This window comes from Hemiscyllium ocellatum, chromosome 44, assembly GCF_020745735.1.
Source record: "Hemiscyllium ocellatum isolate sHemOce1 chromosome 44, sHemOce1.pat.X.cur, whole genome shotgun sequence".
NCBI classification, from domain to species: domain Eukaryota; kingdom Metazoa; phylum Chordata; class Chondrichthyes; order Orectolobiformes; family Hemiscylliidae; genus Hemiscyllium; species Hemiscyllium ocellatum.
In genome coordinates, this window is record NC_083444.1 from 21697076 (window position 1) to 21722636 (window position 25561).

At 45.2% G+C, this 25561-nt stretch overlaps 1 protein-coding gene across 4 annotated transcripts in view; it reads right to left on the bottom strand.

The window, feature by feature from the left end:
- Positions 1–330: 330 nt before the first annotated feature.
- The window catches only part of LOC132835296 (phospholipase D1-like), a 100424-nt gene continuing 75193 nt past the window's right edge, over positions 331–25561 (bottom strand). For 2 of the 4 annotated variants that reach the window (XM_060854716.1, XM_060854717.1), the window contains exon 4: positions 331–399. In XM_060854716.1, coding sequence (XP_060710699.1) covers positions 379–399 — 21 coding nt within the window. In that variant the 3' untranslated portion in view covers positions 331–378. Of the gene's footprint in view, positions 400–13716; positions 13986–25561 lie in introns of those variants that run through there. The other 2 variants (XR_009647302.1, XR_009647301.1) reach the window with 1 other exon arrangement.

Sequence of the window (25561 nt, forward strand, 5' to 3'; positions counted from 1 at the left end):
TCAACTTTGAGATTGGTCTCCAATGTCTGATTTCCTCCTTCTCCCCCTTCCGCTTGGAGATGAGGGTGACGATGCCTTTCCTCATGGATTCACTCATGGCAACTGTCAGAGGCATACTGACATACTCCTCTGCAGCTCATAGCCAATCAAGTCCCACAGAGCAGAATAGGGCTCGATCGGTAAGTCGTCTCTTCCAAGAGTTTTATTCTTTTCGAAGGACTCGAGTGTGGGGTTTGTACATTCCAACCTGTGCCTGTGCGGATTTTCTTTGGGTCCTCCAGTTTCCTCCCCACAGTCTGGGGATGTGCAGGTTGGGTGAATGAGCCAGTGGGATAGGTTGAGATAGGTGTGCTGTGGAGCTGGGTCTGGTTGGGCTCCTCATTGGATTGTTGTTGTGACCTGGATGGACCAAATGGCCACACTGTCGGGATTCTATGGTTCATTTCTACAATTCTCTGCTCTCATTTATCAGATGTACGCTGATATGTTTGACCAATGGTCTCAATGGCTTTCACACAAACAGCTAGCTTCTCTGTCAACAAACATAACCAGCTTTTACAATCAGGTTTGAAATTCATCGTAAACACTTCTGTCCATTCAAGGGGATATTGGGGAATGTGATTGGCTGCTTAATATAGATAAACGGCCAACTTACCCAAACAGCAACGGGTGCTGGGTATATTAGTCAGGTAAAGCTTTCAAGTCACAAAACCCACACACCAGAGACCGTGCAAACATAGCAGCCAGGTTTTAATGACATCAGCATAATGTAAAAGGCAACAGTTATCCTGGGCAGACATATCCAGCAAAAAAGGGAGACCCCGGACAGAAAGGCGTCGGGGTCCTGTTACACAAAGAAACGATCAGGAACCAGCCATCCAAATAATTGACAATGTTCCAATCTATTGACCAATTCTCCTGACAGGCCAGAATGTTAGAACGTTTTGGAAAATCATTCAATAAGGTACAAAATCATGGAGGACCTCCAGACGGATTTCTTGAATTTTCTGGAGATCGAGGAGACCAGCGCAGCAAGGGGCAGAGACCAGCTGACCTTCCTGACAGAGCAATGAAGAGAGAAAGCAGGTTCGCAGACTTAGAGACAGAGCCAGAGAGAGGGAGAGACTGTGTAAATCCACAAGAGACTGACGAAGTGTTGCAACCTGAAGGGTCCAAATAAGATTAGAGATAAATGTCTGTCATAAAAACATATTATTACATATTTCTGAATAAAGAAGGGACTGTTTGTATTGGTATTAGCTTGTGTTCAGCATGACTTGAAAGTGTTCGTATTGTATGATACCTGGGCAAATTCATTCATGACATTCTGGTTGGACTAACTTGTTTTAAGGAGGAACTAGACAGCACATTCATTGCTGGAATTATCTCATGAACTGCCTATGAATTGCCTCCAATGCAATTACTGTGTTTCACTTCTCAAGTGAGGGGACCAAAATTGTTTGCAATACTCCAGTTGCGTTTGCAACAATGCCTTTTACACTTATAGCAATGCTTCCCGAATTTTATATTCTATTCCTTTCTTAATAGATGTCAAAATTCCATTTGCCTTCCTTGTTAGCCTCCGTCATTGCAATGCTAGAGTGATGTCAGTGAATAGAGAGTGACAATAAGAATGAGGTCAGTGGTGTGTCTGAATGGACAGAGACAATAGATTGAGGTTAGATAAGAATCTTGGTGGAAAGTGAAAATAAGGAGTGAGATTAGTTCTGGACCTGGATGGAGAACGACCATAAGGGTTAGATCAGTATTGGATCTGGATGGATAGTGATAATAATAGCATGTTTAGTGATGTATCCACTGTTGAAAGCCCATCTTGTTCACTGAGCCCTCTTTCCTCAGAAAAGGCAGTACATTCCCCTCATTTGGTCCTTCCTGTGACTCCAGATGCTGGGAAAAAGGGGAATAGAGAATAAATGCTGACCTCAGAAGCAATGCACATATTCACTGTGTAAGAAGAATCTCATTTCTACCTGTGAGTGAAATATTCTTGCTTAAAGAGGGCAGCTCCTACCCTAAAGTACAGAAGGACTGCTCAGAGACATATTTTCACACTTGAAATAAACTGTCTCGATGCAGTATCGGTTGAAATAATTTGTGATCTTGGGATGGGGCTCGTGGTGTTTGAGTGGACAGTGTTATTGCTGGCAGATTGCAGATTCTGTTTTCATGATGTACTGAATAGCAACACTCCTCATAATTGAGATTAAACTCGCTCTTGTAATTTGCTTGTTCATTTACAGAAATGTGAAAAACAGCAACAAAGCCGAGCAATGCTGTCACCTCGATCTCCCCAAGGAGCTCCCACACAGTATAACGCAGCATCTCTGGGAATGCATCAGCTCAGAGTTTCAAACAAGGAGCTTGTCAACTGACTGAAGGGACAGATCACCTCGTACAGAAAAATGCATCGACCAATTCAACACGTGCAGAAAGTGTTCTACGCCATCCTTGCTTTTTTTGGTATCCCAGGTATGGCATTATGACAACTGAACTTGTTTTAATCTGCTGATGATCTGCTCTCTGGTTTTACCTTTTGAACAATCATATCACCAGCTCACTAATTGGTCAGCCTTATCCAGACAGCAGGACAGTGATAGTAATTCACTGAGCAGCATTCTCGGTACAATTCTCCACTAACAGAAACTCCCAGATTCACTGCTACTGCAGCATTTTCTGATCTCATCTGTTCTGGTTTCTTAAAATGTTAAGCTGTGAGGAGAGATCATGCAAGGTAGTTCTGAAGAATGGTCACTGCACTCGAAACATCACCTCTGCATTATCAGCCAGACCCGCTGAGCAATTTCTGTTTTTGTTATTCAAATGAGGTCTGTTTGTATGAGAATTTTAAAGATCAAGTTGTGATATGTGCCAAGTCATGCAAGATATTAACAGGAAAAGATTAACTATTTCGACTGTATGGGATCCTAGAATGACAGCGCAGAGTCTGAGAATGAGGGCCCAGAGCATTCAGGCGAGATGTTAGGAAGCACTTTGACACACAAAGAGTGGGAGCGGTTTGGAACTCTCTCCCACAAACAGCAGTGGATACTGAAGCAGTTGTGAAGTTTTAATCTGAGACCGATTTTAGTTTTGTGAAGCATAGAAATTAAAGGATATGTGCACCATTTTGATTTAGAAAGCTTCATCTAACTATCATCACTTTTGGAAATTCTCTCCTCCTTACCATCTCTGATCAGAAGATTTAAGTCTTGACAGATTACCCTCCTTTTCTCTTTAATTCAAGATGTTTATCGTGTACAGTTGTGTAGATTTACGGAGTAAATATTACTGTAGTTTAACACTCTCACATGGTCACTAAGGGAACATTGCATGCCCCTGCTCTCCTGCGCTTGTAAGACACATGGAATAGTCTTGCTTGAACTCTTATTTAGGTTCTGATGACCTGTTTACTCATCCTGTGTAGCTCTCATCAGGATTTGATCCAATACTAATAATAGGGTACCACAGGTTCCAAGAAATAGGGGAAGGTTTGGTTTGTTGACAGTCCAATGGACAGACCAATGAATGAGTTGGGGCTGAGACTTCCAATGGGGTTCCAGAGTTGGAGCTGAGAACTGTAAGAATTTACTATGGTCATTCAAATAGATACCTTGTAAACAAATGGAAGTATAGGATTCCTTCTGCTCTTCTCAGAGGGACCATGAGATGTCTCTGTCCAAACTTCATAATCTCTAGAGTGATTTGTCTGGAGGACAATCTGAGGTGGGTGTGAACATTTTAAAATTCAAACTCTCTCAACCTCAAACATTTCCCCTCATAGTGTGCTGAGCATTGGTGGTAAAAGTTTATTGTTGCTCTCTGGGACAGGTGGGGGATATCTCTGTCCATCATTCATCCTGTCTTTGCCCATTTGTCTTCCACAGTTAATTTGTTGGCGATTGTCATCCTTTCCCAGGGAAAATGTGGTGTTTCCTCTTGCACTGTTCGCTACCTGATGTTTATGGCTGCTTCCGATCTGATGGTCATTATCACTGAGGTTATATTATGGAGATTTGCTTCGTATTATTACCCAGAGTGTTTCCTGGACATCACTCCTGTGTGTAGCATTACCAGGGCCCTATCTCGTGCAGCTACTGACTGCTCTGTCTGGTTCACTGTCACTTTCTCCTTTGACCGATTTGTGACCATTTGTTGTCAGAAGCTGAGAACAAAGTATTGTACTGAGAAAACTGCGACTGTGGTTCTGGCAACAACCTGCACCCTGTTCTGTCTGAAAAACATCCCCTTCTATTTTCAATATGAACCTCATTTTATAATCAACAATGTGCCATTCTACTGTAAAACAAAGTTAACCTACTTCACTGAGACTTGGTGGGTGGTATTAGATTGGCTCGATACAGTTTTAACCCCTTTACTGCCGTTTGCTTTAATTCTGTTGCTCAATGCGCTGACAGTCAGACACATTTTAGTGACCAGTCGAGTCCGGAAGAGGCTGAAGGGTGAGAGGAAAGGAAACAATCACAGAGACCCAGAGATGGAGAGCAGAAGGAAGTCTGTGATTTTGCTCTTCACCATCTCTGGGAGCTTCATCCTCCTGTGGTTAATCACTGTTGTAGATTTCTTATATTATGTCATTCAAGGAATCAATACTGCTGATTACTCGCCTTTTTTATATCACTTCAGAAAAGTTGGTTTCATGCTGCAGATCCTAAGTTGTTGCACAAACACATTTATTTATGCAGCAACATTGTCCCGGTTCAGAACGAAGATCAGTAACGCAGTAAAATATGTGCTTACACAAATTCATTGCATTATAAATAAATAAAATGCATCAGTGAAGCCTGTGGGAGTCTCCTATTGTTTCCAGACAATGAAACTTTTTTAATTGACTCGTGAGTTGTGGGTGTCACTGACTAGGTCTGCGTATATTATCCATCTCCAGTTGCTCCTCAAGCAGGTGGTGGTAAGCTGCTTTCTTGAACTGCTACAGTCCACTTGCTGTGAGTAGATCCACAATATTGTTAGGGAGGGAAGCCCAGGATATTTACCCAGCAACACTGAAGGAACACTGATATATTTCTAATCAAGATGGGGAGTAGTTAGGTGGTGGCTTTCTCATGTATCTGCTGGTCTTGTTCTCTGAGATGGGAGTGGTCACGGGCTTGGAGGGTGCTGTTTGAGGATTTCTGGTGAATTTCTGCAGTGCAGCACGGTGGCTCAGTGATTAGCACAGTTGCCTCACAGTGACAGGGACCTGGGTTCAAATTCACCATCGGGTGACTGTCTATGTGGAGTTTGTACATTCTCCCTGTGTCTGCGTGGGTTTCCTCTGGGTTCTCCGGTTTCCTCCCGGAGTCCAAAGATGTGCAGGTTAGTTGAATTGGCCATGCTAAATTGCCCTCGGTGTTAGGTGTATTAGTCAGGGGAAAATGGGTCTAGTTAGGTGACTTTTCGGAGGGTTGGTGTGGACTTGTTGGGCTGAAGGGCCTGTTTCCATACTGTAGGGAATCTAATCTAATCTAATCTAGTCTTGTCGATGGTACACATTGCTGCTACTGAGAGTCAGTGATGGGGGGAGGGGATGTATGCGGGTACAGTGCCAATCTAGCGGTCTGCTTTGTCCTGAATGATGTCGACTTTCTTGGTTTTTTTTTAGAGCTGCATCCATCCAGGCAAGTAAGGAATATTCCACCACATCCTGACAGAGCCCTTATGTTAGTTGAGAGTTGTGCTGGAAACATGCTGATCCTCCATCATAGCACAAACAAAAGGAATTGTCAAGGGAAATGTAATTTCCTACTGGGCAATTCCTATCAGTTTGGAACCTTCTGTAAATCTCCAGTAAAATCAAATCTTTTGGAGAGTTCTGATGAAACTCAGTAGAATAGTACATCTGAAAATGCTCCTGTATGCAATACATAGTCTCACTCCTCAATAATAATTCAATAGACCCCATGTCAATGTCGCAAATAGCCAACTATGAGCTTTTATAATGGGGGAAATTGAAGCATGACATTATAAGAACATACCCATTGAATATTTAATTATTCAACAACATTGTCAGACCGAAGTTTAGTAAAGCAATAAAATATCTGAATTCCTTACGTTATGAATTAATAAACTTTTGAGTGTTAATGAAGAACTGGGATCCCTATCTTTCAGCATAAAGTTTACCGATTCCAATGAGCTCCTCCTCCAATGCAGTCGCAAGCACGCATTTCCTGTCACGGATGATGATTCAAAATAGTGCAATAAATCTTGTAATTAAAATGATACCCGCTGCTGGACTGCCACACCACTGCACAGGGGGTGGTGGAGGGTGAAAAGCCTCAAGGATTCAGTCAGAGAGAGACCACAGCAGCTCACAGCACCATCCAAACCGACATGACCATCAACACCGACACACACACACACACATAGAAACGCACGCACACACACATACATAGAAAAACGTACACAGTCATGGAAAAGCACACACACACACACACAGAAAAACCTATACTTATAGAAAAACGCAGACACACAGACACACATGCACAGAAAAACATGCAGGCACACAGATAGAAACACACACAGACACAAACACAGACGCACACACACAGACGTGCATACACACAGACGCACACACAGATGTGCGCAAACACAGACACACAAACAAAAACACACACAGACACAAATACACACGCACTCAAACACATGCACGCACACACACAGACACAAACATAAATGCGCACATACAGACACACACACAGATGCACACACACACACAGACACAAACACAGACGCACACACAGACACACACAAACACAAACACACACACGCACGCATAGCTGTTGTTGAAAGGGCTGCAACTGGACTGAGTGTGGAAAATGGTCATGTGGAGAAATGTCATGCTCCGCTGCGATGTGGAAATAATTTGCCTTTCAGTCGTATTCCAGACATTATACACATTAAATTGAGTGTTTCCACTGCAGTTATTTCTGGAACCTCCAAGTGAACTGATTGTGAGGAGAAAGAGAACATTTATTTTGCACTTTGTGCAGCTTGCAGTGTTTTCTGAAAAACTCTCACAAACTCAAAGTGAGAAAGGATTCAAAGCTGGAGAGATAAAAAGCACACTGGGTGTGCTCATCTCCTTCTCCTCAAATCTCAGGGACAAAACTGCAAGGGATCAGGCAAAACTAACTTTGCCTCCAAAGACATTCTTTTAAAAACAAAGCACTGGTAAAATGTGTGAGATTCACGGACTTCGATGGTTTCTGGAAAGCAATCTTCTGTTGTTCAGTGATGTGTGGAATCCAGCAGAGAGTATCACCATATCATATTAAATACAAGAGGGACAGAGAGAGAGAGGGAGACTATGACTTTGATTCATGACATTTTAATTCATCCTTTCAAATTTCCATCTGGACAGAGTGATTCCCATTGCTGAGAGATGGACACACAGACACACACCAACACACGAAGACAGAAACCCACATAAACATGAGCATCACTATTATCACCTTAAACACAGAGGGACAGAGAGGGGTTTGACCCCGTTTTCAAAGGATTCACCCTGACAACAACAGAGACCCCATTGCACAGAGATACAGACATTGAGTTACACACAAACATGGACACATACTGTAGTGTTAAGACACACTGGATGCAAACACAAAGAGATTGAGACAACACACAAGCAAAGAACCAGGAGTTAATGTTTCAGATCCAATTACCCTTCCTTATCTGTGAGTATCTGTATGTTTCTGTCTGTCTCTGTGCGAGAGTCTATGGGTAGTGTTTGAATCTCAATACCAGTTTTGATCCTTTAATCTCAACCCCTCCGTGAACCACCCCTCCTAATGTAAGTTTCGATAGGATGGTCTGTCCCTAATGAGAGGGAGCTAGGAATAATCAGAATGGTGGTTATTACCTCTCTAATCTCGCCATTTTTCCTTGACTCCTGCTTGCATTTATCTGATTATTCTGCTTTTTCCTCTGTCTCTCACTTTCAATCTGTTTTTCTCTCATTCTGTTCGTCTCTCTCTTTGTCAAACTTTCTCTTTCTTACTGACTTGCCTCTTCTTTCATATTTCTCTCTCTTGTCTCTTCTTTCTACCTTTGTGTAAGCTCTTTTCCACTCTCCCCCTTTCTCTTCTTCTTCTTCTCTCACTTTCTCTCTTCATTTTCTTTCCTCCTCCTTTCTTTCTTCCCTGTTTCTGTCTTTCATTCCTGAAACTGGAAGCCCACCAATTCTGCACCCTCCCTCCTCAAAATTTGCAGTCTCTTAAATGTCGCATCTCTCCTTCCATAGCGCCTGTCTAATTGACCTCCCTTGTGTAGCATCAACTTGCCTGAACCGTCCCCTTGGTAGCTCCTCAATTACACACCCAGTGCATGTAAAAGCCTCCCTCTGCATCTCCATACCGATCACAATACACTTCCCACTTGCTCTGTTCCAGCCCCTGGGGTGCAGAGTATTGTAGGCAAGTGCAGAGACTAGATTGCTTTTCTGTAGCCATTGTAAGTCCCCATCTCTCAGGAATGTTTGTAGGAAGAGAAATTCTTAAATGTCACAGTATTGGTTTACAGGGAAGTGAAGGCTTTTTACTTGATTCCCTATTAAATTCACAGAATCCCTATTGTGTGGAAACAGACCCTTCATCCCAATAAGTCCACACAAACTCTCCGAACCCATTCCAGACCCATTACCTCTACCAGATATTTATCCCTGGCTAATGCACCCAACCTAGACATCCTTGAAAACTATGGGCAACTTAGCATGGCCAATTCATCCTCACCTGCAAATCTTTAAGTTGTGGGAAGAAACAAGTATCTAAAGGGAACCCACACAGATATGGAGACAATGTGCAAACTCGTTAGGGAGATGTTGAGGTAAGAGATCAATATGAGACTAATACACTTGGGAAAAGGAGTGAGTCGAACAGTCAAGACAGGCAGGAACAAAGCAGGACTGATAAATTAAACTGCATAGGTGGGAATCAAACCAGGATCCCTGGTGCTGTAAGGCAGCAGTGCTAACGACTGAGCTATACAGGATAGAGAGAACAGTATAGCTATTTTAGCCTCAAAATACAGGGGATACACAAATAATCAACAAAATGGTGATTGCCTGCAATTGTCATTTTGACTTGTCGAACTAGAAATATTATGGCTAATTATTTGTCAGAGACCACAATTGATCAATGTGATATTTGGCTGTTTCTGAAAGATTCAAAATTCCTGTTTCAGTACGAATTATTCCGCACTGGGTGAAAGTGAAAACGAAATTGTCTGGTTAGACCGGTTTGATTTGGATGAATGGAGCTAAAGCATAGCAGCTAAATTTGCAGACACTAAGATGGGTACGCAAATCTCTTGTGAAGAAACCATCAGCAATTTGCAGGTAGATATAGGCAGGCTGAGTGACCAGAAGAAATTGTGTATGAAGTATCATGAGAAAATGTGAAGCTGTTCTCTTTGGCAGGAAAAATGGAAAAAGGTATCATTTAAATTAAGAACAACAGAGGATTCTGGGTAATCAGTTGTGAGAGCTGCTCCTTTTTTCAGATTTCTTTTCAGTGTTGGAGCTCATTTTCTCATTCTAATACCAGCAATTTCTACTTTTTTAAAAAATTGAACCTATATTTATTCCAGCTGTGGAAATTTCGAGAAATCTTCCCAGAGCAAAGACTCGCACATATGTGGATTGTTGGAAATTTCTAGATTCATTTCACCGGGTTTACTCAGGAACTCTGGCTGCTGTTTTTCTGCACTCACTGAGAATGCCCAATGGGCTGTTAGATCAGATTTTTATCTCCCGGATGACTGTGGTACATCGTTAATTAAAGTACTGGCTGAGATCAGCAGCACGGTGGCACAGTGGTTAGCACTGTTGCCTCACAGCACCAGGGACCTGGGTTCAATTCCCGCTTCAAGTGACTGACTGTGTGGAGTTTGCACGTTCTCCCCGTGTCTGCGTGGGTTTCCTCCGGGTGCTCCGGTTTCCTCCCACAGTCCAAAGATGTGTGGGCCAGGTGAATTGGCCATGCTAAATTGCCAGTAGTGTTCGGTAAGGGGTATATGTAGGGGTGTGGGTGGCGGGTCGGTGTGGACTTGTTGGGCCGAAGGGCCTGTTTCCACACTGTAAGTAATCTAATCACAAGTGAGTCACCAACTTCCAAGTCTTTTTGAGACAGCAGCAGGGATTCTGAGTGAAAAGTCACTTTTAGTGACTGGTATTAATTGTCTTTGATGAATTGAGTTAATCTAATATCACCTTGTGGGAGCAAGTTAAGCTCCCTCACTTATGGACCACTGTCCTGTGGCTGCTCTTTGCTTCCTATAACTGAATATTTTGTGTTTATGCTCTGCTTTAGCAAGAGGTTAGAGTGCGCCAATAAAAGGACTGATGCAGTTAGTGCTGGTGCAGTGAATGTAACAACAAAGAGCATGGGCAGATTTCAGACAATAAGAAATAAGGTCCTGAATCTTTCAAGCAACTCTGCAGATAAGTGGTTTACTGCAGCACTCAACCTCGTGCAAAGCCGACACCACTGACCATCTTGTTTGGGAATTCCCAATCCCAGATTTCCAATAAATGTGCAGTGCAGTCTCCATCAAGGAGCAATGGTGGAACAGAGTTAGAAGACAGATACCTCTCCTCTGTATGGCCCTAGATGTCAGATGGCAAGTTTATAGGCTCAGCCTTTGAATGATTGTGAATAGATGAGTGAATCAGTGGTAGGATGGGAATCTGAAGGGAGAACATAGGACGTTAGGCAGGAATTTAAAAAGGAGGTCCTGAAATAATATAGTAATATCTGGATTACACCTGGTGCTCAGTAGGATAGACCAAATGAATGTGTGGCTGAGGGGCTGGTGAAGGGGAGAAGGGTTCACATACTTGCATCATTAGAATCTCTTTTAGGGAAGAAATGACCTGTACAAGAAGGATGGATTGCACCTGAATTGGAAGGGGACTAATATATTGGTAGGGAGCTGCTCAGGAGGATTTAAACAATAAGGTGAAGGGGTGGGACACAGGGAGATAGTGAGGAAAGACATCAATCTGAGACTGGTACAGTTGAAAAAAAAAGTGTCAAACAGTCAGGTAGGACTGATAAATAAAACTGCATTTATTCCATGCAAGAAGCCGAGCAGGGAAGGCAGATAAACTCAGGGCATGGTTAGAAATATGTGACTGGGATGTCATAGCAATTACAGAAACATGGCTCAGGGATGGACAGGACTGGCAGCTTAATGTTCCAGGATACAATTGCTACAGGAAGGATAAAAAGGGGGACAAGAGAGGAGGAGTAGTCGTGTTTTTGGTAAGGGATAGCATTACAGCTGTACTTGGGTGAGATAATCCTGGGAACACATCCAGAGACGTTATTTGGGTGGAAAGAAGAAATATAAAAGAGATGATGACCTATTGGGATTGTATTATAGACCCCCCCCCCCCCAATAGTCAATGGGAAATTGAGAAACAAATTTGTAAGGAGATCTCAGAGATCTGTAAGAACAATAGGATCATTATGGTGGGGGATTTTAACTTTCCAAACACAGACTGGGACTGCCATATTGTTAATGGTTTAGATGGAGAGAAATGTATTAAGTGTTACAAAGAAATGTTCTGATTCAGTATGTGGATGTACCTACGAGAGAAGATGGAAAATTTGACCTACTATTGGGAAATAAGGCAGGGCAGGTGACTGAGGTGTCAATGGAGGAGCACTTTGGGGCCAGCAACCATAATTCTGTAAATTTTAAAACAGTGATGGAAAAGAATAGACCAATTTAAAAGTTTAAGATATAATTTGGAGGAAGTCGAATTTTGACGTATTAGGCAAGAGCTTTCACAAATTGATTGGAGGCAGATGTTCGCAGGTAAAGGGACAGCTGGAAAATGGGAAGCCTTCAGAAATCAGATAACAAGAGTCCAAAGACAGAGTGTTTCTGTTAGGGTGAAAGGCAAGGCTGGTAGGCGCAGGGAATGCTGGATGACTAGACAAATTGAGGTGTTGGTTAAGAAAAAGAAGGAAGCGTATGTCAGGTTTAGACAGCAGAGACCGAGTGAATCCTTAGAAGAGTATAAAGGTAGTAGTAGTATACTTAAGGGGGAAATGAAGAAGGCGAAAGGGGGACATGAGATAGCTTTGGCAAATAGAATTAAGGAGAATCCAAAGGGAGTTTCCAAAAACACTAAGGACAAAAGGGTAATGAGGGAGAGAATAGGACCATTCAAAGATCAGCAAGGCGGCATATGTATGTAACTGCAGGAGACTGGAGAGATGCTAAATGAGTATTTTGCATTAGTGTTTACTGTGGAGAAGAACGTCGAAAATACAGAATGTGGGGCAATAGATGGTGACATCTTGAAAAATGTCCATATTGCAGAGGGGTGGGGGGGTGATGGATGCCTTAAAATGCATAAAAGTGGATAAATCCCCAGGACCTGATCAGTTTTACCCTGTGGGAAACAAGGGAAGTGATTTCTGGCCCCCTTGCTGAGATATTTGGATCATCAATAGGCACAGGTGAGGTGGAGGTTGGCTAATGTGGTATCACTGTTTAAGAAAGGTGGTAAGGGCAAGCCAGAGAACTATAGACCATTGAGCCTGATATCTGTGGTGGGCAAATTGTGGGAGGGAATCCTAAAGGACAAGATGTACATGTATTTGGAAAGGCAAGGACTGATTTGGAATAGTCAACTTAGCTTTGTGTGTGGGAAATCATGCCTCACTAACTTGATTGCGTTTTTGGAAGAAGTAACAAAGAGGAATGATGAGGGCAGAGCGATGGATGTGATCTATATGGACTTTAGAAAGGTTCAACAAGGTTCCCCATTGGAGTCTGGTTAGCAAGGTTATTACATTGAATACAGGGAGAACTAATCATTTGGGTACCGAACTGGCTCAAAGGTAGAAGACAGGGTGTTGGTGGAGGGTTTTTTTTTCAGACCTGGCCTGTGCCCAGTGGTGAGTTACAAGGATAGGTGCTGGGTCCACTACTTTTCGTTATTTATATAAATGACTTTGATGTTTTCTTAGGAGATATAGTTCGCAAGTTCGCAGATGGCAGCAAAATTGGAGGTGTCGTGGATAGTGAAGAAGGTTAGAGTAAAATAAGAACTTGATCAGATGGGCCAAAATGCCGAGGAGTAGCAGATGGAGTTTAATTTAGATAAATGCTGCATATTGGAAAGACAAATCAGGGCAGGACTTATATACTTCATGGTAAGGTCCTGGAGTGTTGCTGAACAAAGATACCTTGAAGTACAGGTTTATAGCTCCTTGAAAGTGGAGTCGCAGATAGGTAGGATAGTGAAGAAGGTGTTTGGTATGCGTTCCTTTATTAATCAGAGCATTGAGTATAGTAGTTGAGAGATCTTGTTGCAGTCAGTTTGGATGTTGCTGTGAGCTGTTTCCCCTCCCTCTCTCCCTCTGTCTGAATTTCTTAAGGGTTTGAAACTTCGACCACCCCCTGTGCAGTGGCTTGGAGATGTCAGCAGAGGGCGGCAGTGTATCACTTTCAACTCAGGGATTATTTTCGGAATGGTTTGACTCTTCATCCCATTTTGGAAAACACCTGATTAAACCTTTTTTGGAATGGCAGTGCATTGCACTTGGTCAGCTTGATGCTGAAAATTAGGCAACCCAGCCATTTTTTTTACAATACATGTATTTTATTTATTCAAAAAGCAAGAATTTCATGCAACACGATGTTTTACTGCATTACTGAAATTTGTTCTGAAGCTAGACAATGTTGCTGCATGAATACATGTTTATTGGTTGGGTTCTGCTAAGTCATGTAATCACCTGAAACAGTATCTCAAATCGAAACAGCTCATAGTCAGCTGTTTGTGACGTTAGAACGTTGGATTGTTACTGAGAAGTGAGGAGAAAGTGAGGACTGCAGATGCTGGAGATCAGAGCTGAAAATGTGTTGCTGGAAAAGCGCAGTAGGTCATGCAGCATCCTGAAGAAGGGCTTAAGCCCGAAACGTCGATTCTCCTACTGAGAAGAGAGACCAGGTATTTAATATTGGAACCTTTTCTGATGATCTATTCTATTCAATTTCATCAGAACCCTAGGAAGGATTCGATTTTGTTGGAGACTTACAGAGGGTTCCAAACTGGTAAAAATTATCCAGGAGCAAATTCCATTTCCCTCGATAGTTCATTTGTATTGTGCTACAAAGTGGAATCTGCAGGTTCCCAGCTCCCTTCAGTGGGATAAGAACTCTCTGTCAGGATGTGATGGAAAACTCCCCACTGCCTGGGGTGTGTACAGCTGCAATAACACTCAATATAGGTCAACACCATCCAGGACAAAGCAGCTTGCTTGATTGGCATCTCATCCACAAACATCCACTCCCTCCACACCAGCACTCAGTTGCAGCAATGTGTAGTAGCTGCAAGATACCTTGCAGGAATTCACCATAGATCCTTATACAGCACCTTCCAAACCCACGGCTGCTTCTATGCAGAAGGACCAGGGCAGCAAATCCGTGGGAACACCACCGACTGCATGTTCCCCTCCAAGCCACTCACCACTCTGACTTGGAAATGCGTTGCTGTTCCTTTATGGTCACTGGGTCAAAATTTGAGAAATTCTCCCCATGTTCCCACAACATTGTGCCCTACCTACTGCACTTGGACTGCAGTGGTTCAGAAACTGCTCACCAACTCTCAAGGGGCAACTGATGATGGGAGTTAAATGCTGACTCAGCCATTGATGCAGCATCCCACAAGTGAATTTTTATAAATCATTTCATGATCTGGAAACATTAGGACCCTCTTGTGGGATTCACTGAGGAGTTTTATTTCTTCACAACGCAAGGAATTTGTGTAATCTGGTATTTTACTGCGATACTGATCTTCACTCTGAACCAGGACAATGTTGCTGCATAACTAAATGTGTTTGTACAACAGCTTAGGTTCTGCAGCATGAAACCAATTGCACGCAGGTGACCTAGAAAAGGTGGGATTTGTGAGAATTGATTCTTTGAATGATGTAATGTAAGAAATCTACAGCAAATATTAGTCACGGGAGGATGAAGCTACCAGAGCTGGAGAGCAGAAGGTAGGCTGTGATTTTATTGTTCACCTTCTCTGGGTCACTGTGATTCCCTCCTTTGCTCTCACCCTTCAGCCTCTTCCGGACTCGACTGGTCACTAAACTGTGCCTGACTGTCAGAGCATTGAGCAACATATTTAAAATGAATTGCAGTGAAGGGGTCAAAACCATATCAAGCCAATCTAATACCACCCACCAAATCTTAGTACAGTAGCTTAACTTTGTTTTACAGTAAAATGGCACGTTGTTGATTATCATCCAAGGTTCATACTGAAAATAGAAGGGGATGCTTTTCAGACAGAACAGGATGCAGGTTGTTGCTAGAACCACAGTCGCAGTTTTCTCAGTACAATATTTAGTTCCTAGCTTCTGACAACAAATGGTTACAAATTGGTCAAAGGAGAAAGTGACGGTGAACCAGACAGAACAGTCCATGGCAGAATGATGCAAGACCCCAGTAACACTGCACACAGGAGTAATGTCCAGGAAAGACCGTGGGTACTAATAATAGGGAAAGCTCCACAGTATAATCTCAGTGATAATGACCATCAGATCAGCAGCCGCCATTATCACCATGTGGCGAATTGTGCAAGGGGACACACTGCACTTTCCCTGAGAAAGGATACCAGTCACCAGATAATTAACTATGGAAGTCAAAATGAAAAGGAGCAGTGGATTATTAATCAGAAACTCCCCCTACATTTCCACCGAGCAATGATAAGATTTTACCATCAAAAACTGGCACATGGTGAGTGGACTTGGTTGTGGGTAAGTTGGAATTGTTAGACTTTCACACCCACCTCAGATTGTCCTCCAACCCAATCACTCCAGAGATTATGGAGTTTGTGCAGAGACTGACTTCACAGCCCCTCTTCAGAGAGCAGAAGGAAGTCTGTGATTGTATTTGGTTACAAGCGATCTACTTGAATGAGTGTAATGGATTCTGACAGTTTTACATTACTTACAGTGTGGAAACAGGCCCTTCAGCCCAACAAGTCCATACCGACCCGCTGAAGCGCAACCAACCATACCCCTACATTTACCCCTTATCTAACGCAAGGGCAATTTAGCATGGCCGATTCACCTGACCTGCACATCTTTGGACTGTGGGAGAAAATCGGAGTACCCGGAGGAAACCCACGCAGACACAGGGAGAATGTGCAAACTCCACACAGTCAGTCACCTGAGTCAGGAAATGAACCTGGGTCTCTGGTGCTGTGAGGGAGCAGTGCTAACCACTGCGCCACCATGCTGCCCATAAGCTCCAACTCTGGCAGGTACAGAACCCCATTAGAAAACTCCCTCCCAACTCAGTCATACAACTCGCACATGGACTGTCAATAAGCCAAACTCTCCCTTTCTGCTTGTATCAGGTCACCCCCTGCTCTCAATATTGGACCCAATCCTGATCGGAGCCACAGCAGGATCAAGAAACAGCTGATCAGAACATGCGTGAGGTTTTAAACAGGACTACTCTATGAGTCTTACACAAGTGCAACATAACAGAGCATGCAGGGCTCCCTCAGTGATAATGTGAGATAATGTGTCTGGAGAAGTTTAAGGAAGCCGCTAAAGGCTATCAGTGCCCCCCAAAGACTAAGAACCACTGTCAGCATTCCGGTGAAGCCGATGGCCATTCCGCCCCTGTTAATCGCCCTTCTACCGCTCCTCCACCTCATTCCAGCCAGGATCCCAAACTTTCAGTCCCTACTCCGGACTCGGACTCTCACTCAGGTTGATGAAATTGCTGCTCCTGAGGCCTCCCGGCTGCATGGCTGCGATGCTGCTCAAGGTTCCGCAACAATCCGGCACTGCCTAACATGCTCTGCAGGGTCCCAGCACTTGACCGGCTGGTCCCTATGCCAGCCTCCGCCCGCTGAGTCCAGTTCCAAAACTGCTGTCTCCTCTTCCACTGTCGGCGTCGTTACTGTGTAGGCTGGTTGTTCCGGTATGACTCTCTGCTCCAAGGATGCGGCAACATACTCCAACCAAGCTCCCCGTCTCATGACTGGGGATGTCCTGGACTCCCGCTGAGGTCCATACTATGCTCCAAGGATGGCCCTGATCTGGTTAAGCATTCCCACTTCCTTCTCTCTTTAGCTCGTTGAGCCCTGTGATATTTACAACTGCATGCCACAAGATGTTAACACCTTACTGCGCTTGGCGTATGTGGCCCACTTGGCTTCTGTAAAGGGCTCCCTTGTGTTTCCTGCAGATCTGTGGACTGATGGGGAGCTGCGGGTAGACTGGCTTAGAGACAACGTTTAGCCCATCATCCTAACAGCTGCGAGGCATCAGGCAGACCTTGGTGAGGTCACCCTCTATCGGCAGAAGACGGATGAGCTCTTCCCTGAGTTTCTTACCGCTTCAAGGAGGTTTGGGAATCTTCTGCAGGCATCCCCCTCGCGACCAATGACAAACGGGCCTCCCAAACTCTTACTCATTGCATGCAACCCTGACATGCCCATATTTTCAAATCCCTTAACCTTGATCAGCAATCTAAGACTTGGGATCAGCTCCTTACCTCTCTCATTAGCATGGATCAGCAGAGCCTTTCCAATTGCTGGTATATGACAGAGGCATCATTTCCCCGCTTGGCACAGGCGTGGGGTCCAGGTCAGACCAGCGGCCCGAGGAAGGTGGCTGGCAGGGGCAGAAACAGCAGCAGCAGCGAGATATTAGTCAGGATCGGTGTCAGTCTTGTGGGAACTTTGGTCACTGGGCGCGGGACAGCCGCACTCTACCTCCTGAGCAGGTTCATCAACAGCAAACCACTTTCCCATGGCAGTCTTTGCCAGCCAGCTACTCTGACAGTGACCCATTCCCCCCACCCCACAGCACTCCTGGGACTGCCGCAGAATCTGGGAATCCCATGATGGACGTTGAGATGGGGAGGGGTGTCGTGTAGCTTCAGTTGTAGTGTGCTCCTGAGCCACCCATTTCTCGGAGCCTCCCTCTTCCTGCCAGCTCTGATACTGATACAAGGTCCAGAGTTTGCCCCGGGAATTTCAGCCCATAAACCTGTCGGACCCCAGCTCCTTACAGATTGCTGGTTTAGGACCGGAGGAATTGTGCCCCTCCTCTGTGTCTACAGTTTTGGTTCTGCAGGCACCACTACCCACCCTGACCTATGCCAACCCTATACTCCTCAATACTCTGCCTTTGTCATTATGGGCACGACATTCTAATCATGCGGGCCTAGTGTTATTAGCCTCACCTCGCACGGTCACTGTGAAACCAGGTGCCTTCTATACAACAATACAATTTGTCACCGGCTGCTGCTAAAGGGATTAAGCCTGTTATTGACTCCATTCTGCCACAGGGAATCCTGGTCCCTACTGTTAACTCTTGCAATGTGCCTGAACTCTCTATCCCCAAGAAACTGGGCTAATAGAGGTTTGCGCAGGTCAATTAACACCATCGTTATCCCCTGCTCTCTGATGGTGGCAGATACTAATGTTATCCTGACAAGCGTTCCTGCTACCATTACCTGCCTTTTTTCTGTAATTGACCTCTGCTCAGCCTTTTCTGCATTAAATTACTCCCACAATATTCAATACCTTTTTGCTTTTACTTACAGAAGTCGCCAATATACATGGACACGGCTTCCCAAAGGGTACACGGAGGTCCTCCTCATCAACAACTTCTTGCAGGTTATTCTGTTCCCCTTTACTGTGGCTGTGATTCAGTGTGCTGCCCATACTGCTGCAGTCTTCCAAGGCAACGCCTGCTCCGACCAAGCTCCTAAACGAGCAGCCGTAGCTCCCATTGTATATGTCTCACGGGCTCTCAAAGCAAGGAAGTCAGAAAAGGCCTTACACCTGATGGGATATCAGTTGCTCAGCGGGATACCCCTCCAGCTGAGAAAGATAGTTGGGCTCGTGTAGGAGCTAGGGAATCTGGCAGCTTAGAGAAGATACAACAGCCGGATGGTAAAATTGTCTGTCCCCAATCACACCTGCATGCTGCCCATGGAGTCAGTCACGCAGGGAAGCGGGGAATGATACCTGCAGTAAGACAAAGCTGGTATGCTCCTGGCTTCGCGGGAGCAGCACAAGCACTAGTTTCCCGCTACCTGATGTGCGTTCAGAGTATGAAGGGTTTTAGCCCGAAATATCGATTTTCCTGCTCCTCGGATGTTGCCTGACTGCTGTGCTTTTCCAGCACCATTCTGATATTGACTCTGATCTCCAGCATCTGCAATCCTCTCTTTTTCATACAGAATAATAATGCTCAACTGTTGGCCAATTATGATCGCCTGCCCACCCTAGATGGCCCCTTTCATCATCTGCAGACTGACTTTGCCCATATGCCAACTGAACAGGGTTTCAAATACATGTCTGTTCAAGTGAACATGTTTACTAAATGGGTCGAAGCTTTCCTTACATGAAAAGTTGATGCTAGGGCAGTGGTTAAGGGTCTTATGAAGGATGTGATTCCTCGGTTTGGTGTCCCAGATAGTTTTAATAGTGACAGAGGAACTCATTTCACTGCTGAGGTTACAAAAGGGTTAGTAAAATTCTGGGTATTGCCACATTCCATTTCAGCCATAGTCCTCGGGGATGGTGGAACAGATGAACAGCACCCTTAAAACCACCTTAACCAAGGTCACCCAGGACACGGGTTTGCCCTGGCCAGAGGGATTGTCACTAGCCCTTTACACTCTCAGGAACCAAGTAAAATGAACTATGAGACTAACACCCTCAGAAGCAACCTCCCCCAAATCCTTCTTCACTCGTGAGTCCCTTCAGGACTATGCCAAGTCACTATGCCAGGTTATCACCCGCAACCACAGATATGCAGGTCAGGGTGGATTGGCCATGCTAAGTTGCCCATAGTGTTAGGTGCATTAGACAGGGTAGAGGGAATGGGTGTGGGTGGTTTACTTTTCGGAGGGGTCAATGTGGACGTGTTGGGCTGAAGGGCCTGTTTCCACATGGTCGGGAATCTAACCAAAACCCATGCCTAGATCAAGAAGGGCCTTCCCACACCGAGTGAATACCCCATGCATCCGTTCCACCCCGGGGATTATGTGATGATAAAATCATTTGGAAAGGGTTCTTTTTCTCCGAGGTGGAAAGGCCTATACCCCATCCTCCTCGTGACCCAGACAGCGGTCAAGGTCGAAGGCATACCTGATTGGACACATACCACCGTTGCAAGAGAGCGCCTTCGCCGGAAAAACTTGAGAAGAAGCCCCCTGAATGGAAGACCCGGTAAGCACCAGCGTGCCCACCAGCTGCACCATGTAGGGAGTTACTGCCTTTTCTCTGCGTCTCTCATAGGAGCGGAATCGGTCCTCAGAGGTGCAACTTCCTAATGGGTTCGAGCGATTGGACCTCCTCCAACCAGATAACAGTCACCCGCGTTGGAAATCAGCGGGCTATACCTTGGACAAGTACAAAGGCTGGTTCCAACCCCGGTACAACTTATCACGTACACCCCCCACTCTGGTCCTTACGAATACCACAGGCCTGGGCACACCATGGGAACCATTTGTTTTAGGAGCATCTCTCCCGGTGGATGGAATGCTGGATTCTCTGCTCCAGAATACTCCCTGCTCCTTACCTCAAAAGCAATTCGGCCCACAGTAAAGGGAAGTATACTCAACCTTACGACCCCGACAAGACTGCAGGCAATACTATTTTTAGGATTTTTTGGACCTACCATTTATACTCATCCCAATTTGGCAGCTCATGACTCATGCCAAAAGAGTTTTAACTGCAATTGAGCAGTTCCTAGCTGTATCAACTCCCTTTTATGCAACCGCCTGGCTGACCATCAAAGCCAGACCCCTGGCGTCCCTCCTTGAGGAAGTGACAAACAACACAACCTTAGCCTTTATGGAGATTAATGCGGAGATGGTTGCCATCTGCACAGTTGCTCCCCAAAACGGATGGCTCTGGATTGCCTACTGGCTGAAAAGGGGGGTCACATGTGTCCTCATTGGCTCCATCCATTGCACCTATATCCCAGATGCCAGTGAAAATATCACCAATCTTGCTGACCACATCCTAGAGGCAGCCATTACGGTCCACAATGCCAACTCCCATTGGAACCTTTGGCCCCTGGATGGGCAGGTGGTTTGTGTCTTCAGGGAATGCCATTGTTCAGGGTGTCATGGTGCTGGTTATTGCCCTGGTGTTCGTCACGCTCTGGAATTCTTTCCTCAAACAGTGTTGCGCATGCTGCAGCTCATTGCTGCTGCCCTCTACCTCAACAATAGCTCAATTGGTTAAAATCCCTATCCCAGTGAACCCTCATGTTAACACTAAGCCTCTGAGCCCTAAGCCTCCAAGTCCAGACAGACCCTAGTGAGGCTGCTGACTTGGATTCCAGGGATTACCTATCTGACATGGAGCCTCCCCTGGCAGACAATACCCCCGCCACCAACGCCAACTACAAAACTGCTTCTGCTGCCTTTGTGGGGTAAGTCTCCAAACAGCACACACATGCAGTCACAGTCACAGCCACAGCCACGCACACAACATTTTACATACATTTTTGACAGGTTCCACTTTTGCCCTGCACAGGACAATGTTGGAGAGATTATTCCTTGGAAGCAGGAGGGGTGTTAAGGTACGCCCCTCTGTAGATCTCCAAGGAAAATGTGGGGAAAGAGAAAGGGTCAGTCATTTGGAGACTGTGCCTGATTAGTCAGTGTAAACAAAAGATGCGATCACTGCTAGAAACACGTCTTTGATGCAATGTTTCTATCAGGACCTCGAGATCTCCTTTGCATAATGGAATTTTTGGATATTTGTTATTCGGATAATCAAGGTTCCCCTGTAGTTGGAAAGGCAAGGACTGATTAGGGATTATCAACATGACTTTGTGCATGGGAAATCATGTCTCACAAAATTGGTTGAGTTTTTTGAGGAAGTAACAAAGAGGATTGATGAGGGCAGAGTGGTAGATGTGATCTATGTGGACTTAGCTGTAGCTGTATGATGTGGGAGCTGGCTGATCCCATTGTGAACAGCAGTGACCACATCTGCAGCAAGTGTTGGTTGCTGGAAGAACTCCGGATCAGAGTTGATGATCTGGAATCTGAGCTTCAAACACTGCGGCACATCCGGGAGGGGGAGAGTTACCTGGATGCTTTGTTTCAGGAGGCAGTCTCACCTGGGAGATTAAGTAATTCACATTCAGCTAGTGATCAGGCACATCAGAGTGTGATTGTAAGTGAGGCAGGTAGGGGGAACCTGAGTTCAGGAGTGGAGGAGCTTCAGCCGTTGACCTTGTTCAGCAGGTACGAGATTCTTGCTCCCTGTTCGGATGAGGAAAAGGGCTCTGGGCAGGATGAGCCAACTGACCAAGGCACCATGGTGCAGAAGGCCATTCAAGAGGGGGGAGCTAATAGACAAGTAATGGTTATAGGGGATTCTATAATTAGGGGGACAGATAGTATCCTTTGCAAGCCAGATCGGGAGTCTCGCATGGTGTGTTGCCTGCCCGGTGCCAGGGTGCGGGACATCTCTGACCGGCTTGAAAGGATATTGGAGCGGGAGGGGGAGGATCCAGTTGTTGTGGTCCATGTTGGTACTAACAAGATGTTGGCAAGACTAGGGTGGAGGACCTGTTTGGGGATTACGAAGCACGAGGCAGGAAATTGAAGCACAGGTCCTCAAGGGTCATCATCTCCGGATTACTGCCCAAGCCACTGCCAATTGGCATAGGGACATGAAAATTAGCCAAGTAAACATGTGGCTAATGGATTGGTGTGGGAAAGAGGGATTCCACTTCATGGGGCATTGGCATCTGTTTTGGAACAGGGAGGATCTGTACCGTTGGGACGGTCTCCACCTGAACCGATCAGGTACCAATGTTCTAGCGAAGAGGATAAATAGGGTGATCAGTAGGACTTTAAACTTCTGAGTTGGGGGTAAGGGAAAGTGAAAGCGACAGGGAGTATGGCATTAAATGGAAAGATAAGCAGCAGGATAGCATGTGTCCAGGTGGATTTAAAATTGAGGCAGACTTGCAAGGCAGAAAACAGCAAGGATAACTTAGGACATCATATAACTTCCAATATCTCTAATGATAAGAAAGTTAGCGTTAAGGCACTTTACCTGAATGCTCGTAGCATTCATAACAAAGCAGATGAACTAATGGCACAGATAATAGTGAATGATTATGATGTGGTAGGCATCACAGAGACTTGGTTACAGGGGGGTCAGGACTGGCAGTTAAACCTCCAAGGTTTTTCAACTTATCGAAAAGACAGGGAGGTGGGCAGAGGGGGTGGGGTTGCCTTGTTAGTTAAGAACAAAATTAAATCTATGGCATTGAATGACATAGTGTCGGATGATGTGGAGTCTGTGTGGGTGGAATTGAGGAACCACAAAGGCAAAAAAAACCATAATTGGAGTTGTGTACAGACCTCCCAACAGTAGTCAGGACCAGGGACGTAACATGTACCAGGAAATAGAGAAGGCATGTCAGAAAGGCAAGGCCACATTGATCATGGGAGACTTCAATATGCAGGTGGACTGGGTAAATAATGTTGCCAGTGGATCCAAAGAAAGGGAATTCATGGAATGCTTACAGGATGGTTTTTTGGAACAGCTTGTCATGGAGCCCACAAGGGAGCAGGCTATTCTGGACCTAGTGCTTTGCAGTGAACCAGACTCTATAAAAGATCTTAAAGTAAGGGAACCCTTAGGAAGGAGTGATCATAATATGGTAGAGTCCAGTCTGGAGTTTGAAAGAGAGAAGGCAAAATCGGATGTAATGGTGTTACAATTAAATAAAGGTAATCATGAGGGCATGAGAGAGGAACTGACAAAAATAGACTGGAAGCAGAGGCTAGCGGGGAAGACAGTAGAGCAAAAATGGCAGGTGTTTGTGGGTATAATTGAGGACACTATACAGAGGTTCATCCCCAAGAAAAGAAAGATTATCCGGGGAGAGATTAGACAACCATGGCTGACAAAGGAAGTCAGGAAATGCATTAAAGAAAAAGAGAGATTCTATAAAGTGGCCAAGAACAGTGGGAAATCAGAAGATTGGGAAGGCTACAAAAACCAACAGAGGATAACAAAGCGTGTAATAAGAAATGAGAGGATCAAGTATGAAGGTAGGCTAGCCAGTAATATTAGAAATGATAGTAAAAGTTTCTTTCAGTACATAATAAACAAACGACAGGCAAAAGTAGACATTGGGCCACTTCAGACTCATGTAGGAAGCCTAGTGATGGGAGATAAGGAAATAGTGACTCTCAGCGATCTTCCTGCCCGGTACAGCACAGGTTTGGTCAGGGTGAATCTCCAACCCCAGAGCAGACCTGACACAGTTGGCGATAATCTTTGACAGAATTTTGTAATCCGCATTCAACAGTGAGATTGGTCTCCAATTTTTGAGTTCCTCCATCTCCCCCTTCCGCTTGTAGATGAGGGTGATGATGCCTTTCCTCATGGATTCACTCATGGTACCTGCCCGAAGCATACTGACATGCACCTCCAGCATGTCCTGGCTAATCAAGTCCCACAGAGCGGAATAGAGCTCGACTGGTAAGCTGGACTCGAGGGTCTTGGTCAGCTCGTCCAGAGATAGCGGCTGCTCCAGCCTCTCCCATGTTCTGTCGTCTAAGACCTCTGAACGACTGGGAGGCCGTACTGTCAGTCGGCTTTGCGTCATACAGACTGGCAAAGAAGGATTTGCTGATCCTCACGACGTCAGCCTGAGATGACGTTGTCGAGCCATCTTCTTCTGACCGGCTGCTGAGCACAGAGCTCTCTTTGTGCACCTTCTGGAAGAAGAAACGTGAGCACGTCTTGTCCTGCTCCACCGAGCGGACCCTGGACCGAAAGATTTTCTTGGAGGCCTCCAGGCAAAGAGCGAGGCTTGCTGGCCCTTCACCTCCTTGAGGTCCCGCATGACATCGACCTCCATCGTCTGTAGCAGGAGCAGGTTCTGCATACTTTTCTGGAGCTGGGACAGTTTTCCCCGCCTCTCTCTCACCTCCTGAACACCTTTGAGGATGAAGAACCTTTTATTGTTTCCCACCAGTCCGCTGGGGACTCAAAGAGGGGTTTCATGGTTCTCCAACCTGCATAGTCCCTCTTGAGCTCCTCAATGTTTCCAGGGGTCAACAGCTTTATGTTCAGCTTCCACGTTCCCTTACCAGCCCGCTGCTCAACCTGTAGGTGACAGTCGGCCAGCAGGAGGCAGTGGTCAGAGAAGAACACTGGCTTGACGTCGGTGGATCTGACCGAGCAGCCCCTGTGTATATTACAGTGAACAGCAGCCCCTGTATATATTACTGTGAACAGCAGACTCTATGTGCATTATGTGAACAGCAGTCGCTGTGTATATTACAGTGAACAGCCATCCTTGTGTGTATTACGGTGAACAACAGCCCATGTGTACATTACAGTGAACACCAGTCGCAATGTATGTTACGGTGAACAGCAGTCCCTGCTATATTACGGTGAACAGCAGCCCCTGTGTGCAATACAGTGAACAGCAGCCACTGTGTGTATTACAGTGTACACCAGTCGCCGTGAATATTA